This window comes from Chaetura pelagica, unplaced genomic scaffold, assembly GCF_000747805.2.
Source record: "Chaetura pelagica isolate M959 unplaced genomic scaffold, ChaPel_1.0 scaffold466, whole genome shotgun sequence".
Taxonomy (NCBI): Eukaryota; Metazoa; Chordata; class Aves; order Apodiformes; family Apodidae; genus Chaetura; species Chaetura pelagica.
This window is the reverse complement of record NW_009953656.1, coordinates 36,259-38,735: the sequence shown is the minus strand read 5'-3', so window position 1 is coordinate 38,735 and position 2,477 is coordinate 36,259. Positions and strand designations below refer to the sequence as shown.

The window sequence follows — 2,477 nt, the reverse complement described above, 5'->3', positions numbered from 1 at the left end:
CTCTGAGGTGAGGTGGGGGGGGAGGGAAACGGCTGCTTAAAGGGGGGGTCTCCACCTGGTTGTGGTGTACCCGGACTCCCTTGGAGCCTCTCCCAGCACCTCAGGGTGGTCCCCGGGCTGGTCTCTGGGGTCACTTCTGTGAGGGAATCGTTTCCTTGCAGGCTTGTGGGGCTCTTCCCTCCTTTGCTGTGAGGAGGGAGGAGTGTTTGCAGTGCTCGAGCCCTTCTTTGCCCTGCATTGCGGCAGCAGCCGTCCCCACAAGTAGCCTTTGTGGTTTGGGTTGTGTCAAGAGTGGTTGTTATTCAGGCTCCCAGTATGTGGAGGGGGGGAAAAACCCATCACGTGGAGGTGAATGACACCATCACCTGCCTGCTTTCTTTCCATGGAATTGCTTGGGGATTGAGGTTAGGCTGCCCGTAGGAACTGGTGCTCTCAGCTGGGTTGAGTTTCGCTTCATTCTCAGTTTCTTCCTGCTCGAGGTCTGAGAACTGAAGAATCAATGAACTGAAAGTGAAAAACGACTCTTGGAGGAAAAGGGTCAGAAGCAGTAGTGAGGGTTTGGAGGGATGGATGTGTCTGTAACAGGGGCTCTCAGGGGTGGTTTCACTGTGACTGGGTGAGAGGACTGATTGACCTCTATGCTGCTGGTTGGAATGTGTCACCTTCAAGAAATCAATTATTCAGCATCTTTCAGAAGTCTCAAGGGAGGAGACAGGCTTTCTTACCTTTCTTCTCTGAAATGGAAAGCTTCCCCCTGAATTTGTGGTGGGTTGACCCTGGCTGGATGCCCAGCAAAGCTGCTCCATCCCTCCCCTCCTCAGCTGGACAGGGGAGAGAAAACAGAATGGAAGCCTTGATGGACAGAGATTACACATCAGTTACCACCCTGGGCAAAACACACTCGGGGAAATTAGTTTAATTTATTGCCAAGCAGGTCAGAATAGGATCATGAGAAATGAAAAACAAATCTTAGAACACCTTCCCCCCAGTAAATAGTTTTACATAAAGGAGGGATTATGTCACATTTGCAAGTAAAAAACTCTCTTCTTCACCCTCTAGCTATGTTGAAAGTGCCTCTTCCCCCCCCCCCCATCTGATTATACAGCTTAAGAAAGTGGATTTAAAGTTGTTGATGGAGAGAACACATCAGTTATTCCAAGAATGTCCCCTGTAGCATTGAAGTTTTTTTTGTAGGAGCTGTTCCTGCATGTTCAGCTCTGTTGGTTTTTGTGAAGAATTCATTTTCTTAACTGAGATATATCTCTTGTTCCTCAGGCAGTGGCTCAAATCCTTTCCAACACTTGGAGAAGAGTGCTGTTCTTCAGGAGGTATGAATCATCATAGTATAATCATGTTGAGCTCTTCATTGTGTTGGGTTTTTTTTTTGTCTCCAGAAAGTGTTAGCAGGTTAAGGAGGTTTTACAGGGCAACTCTCAGAAACTGTAAATGGGTAGATTTGTGTGGTTAATACAGTTAAATTAATTCCTAGAGTTAATTACAAGGTATGTGAATTAAGTGCAGATGAAGTTGTTCACTGAGAGGTTTCTGGATGGTAATTAGATCAGATATGACTTCTGCCCCACATATATGTCCATGGAAGGGCCCTGGAGCTGGGGAAGGGGCTGGAGCAGAAGGAGAAGGGGCTGGAGAACTTGTGAGGAGCAGCTGAGGGAGCTGGGGGTGTTGAGCCTGGAGCAAAGGAGGCTGAGGGGAGACCTTCTGGCTCTGCAGCTGCCTGAGAGGAGGTTGGAGCCAGGGGGGTCGGGCTCTGCTCCCCAGGAACAAGGGACAGGACAAGAGGGAACGGCCTCAAGTTGTGCCAGGGGAGGTTGAGGTTGGATCTGGGGAACAATTCCTGCCTGGCAAGGGTTGTCAGGGCCTGGCCCAGGCTGCCCAGGGCAGGGGGGGAGTCCCCATCCCTGGAGGGGTTTCCAAGCCCTGGAGATGGTGCTGAGGGACATGGGGCAGTGGGGACTGGGCAGGACTGGGGGAAGGGTTGGACTTGATGATCTTCAAGGTCTTTCCCAACCAAAAGGATCCTGTCTGGCCATGCAAGATCTCACTCAAGATCACCTAGTTCCAACCCCCCTTGCATGGGCAGGGACACCTCCCATCAGCCCAGGTTGCTCCAAGCCCCTGAGAACTGAGTTATCTTTTTAATTTAAGGTATTTTGGCTAGTTCCAGGTGGCAAACCAGGTCATCATCCTTTGTTAAGGTTGCTTCCCATCCAGCAAACCAAACCCAGGAGCTGAGGGGCAGGAATCTGCTCATCGGGATGAGCAGAAATGATAATGAATGAAAAATGGTGAATGACTTGTTAGAAAACAAGTTGCTGTACTTTTTATGATGAAAGAGGAATCATGACTGTTGGGTCCTGCTGCAGTAACGTTTGTGCTGTGGTTATAGGCTCGTATCTTTAACGAGACCCCTATAAATCCACGAAGATGCCTCCACATCCTTACCAAGATCCTTTACC

At 49.5% G+C, this 2,477-nt stretch overlaps 1 protein-coding gene across 1 annotated transcript in view; it reads left to right on the top strand.

The window, feature by feature from the left end:
* Positions 1–2,477, top strand: part of COPG2 (coatomer protein complex, subunit gamma 2) — a 26,281-nt gene that overhangs the window by 728 nt on the left and 23,076 nt on the right. Inside the window, exons 2-3 of the mRNA XM_010000299.1 lie at positions 1,276–1,328; positions 2,408–2,476. Of these exons, the coding sequence (XP_009998601.1) occupies positions 1,276–1,328; positions 2,408–2,476 (122 nt within the window). The remainder of the gene's footprint in view (positions 1–1,275; positions 1,329–2,407; position 2,477) is intronic.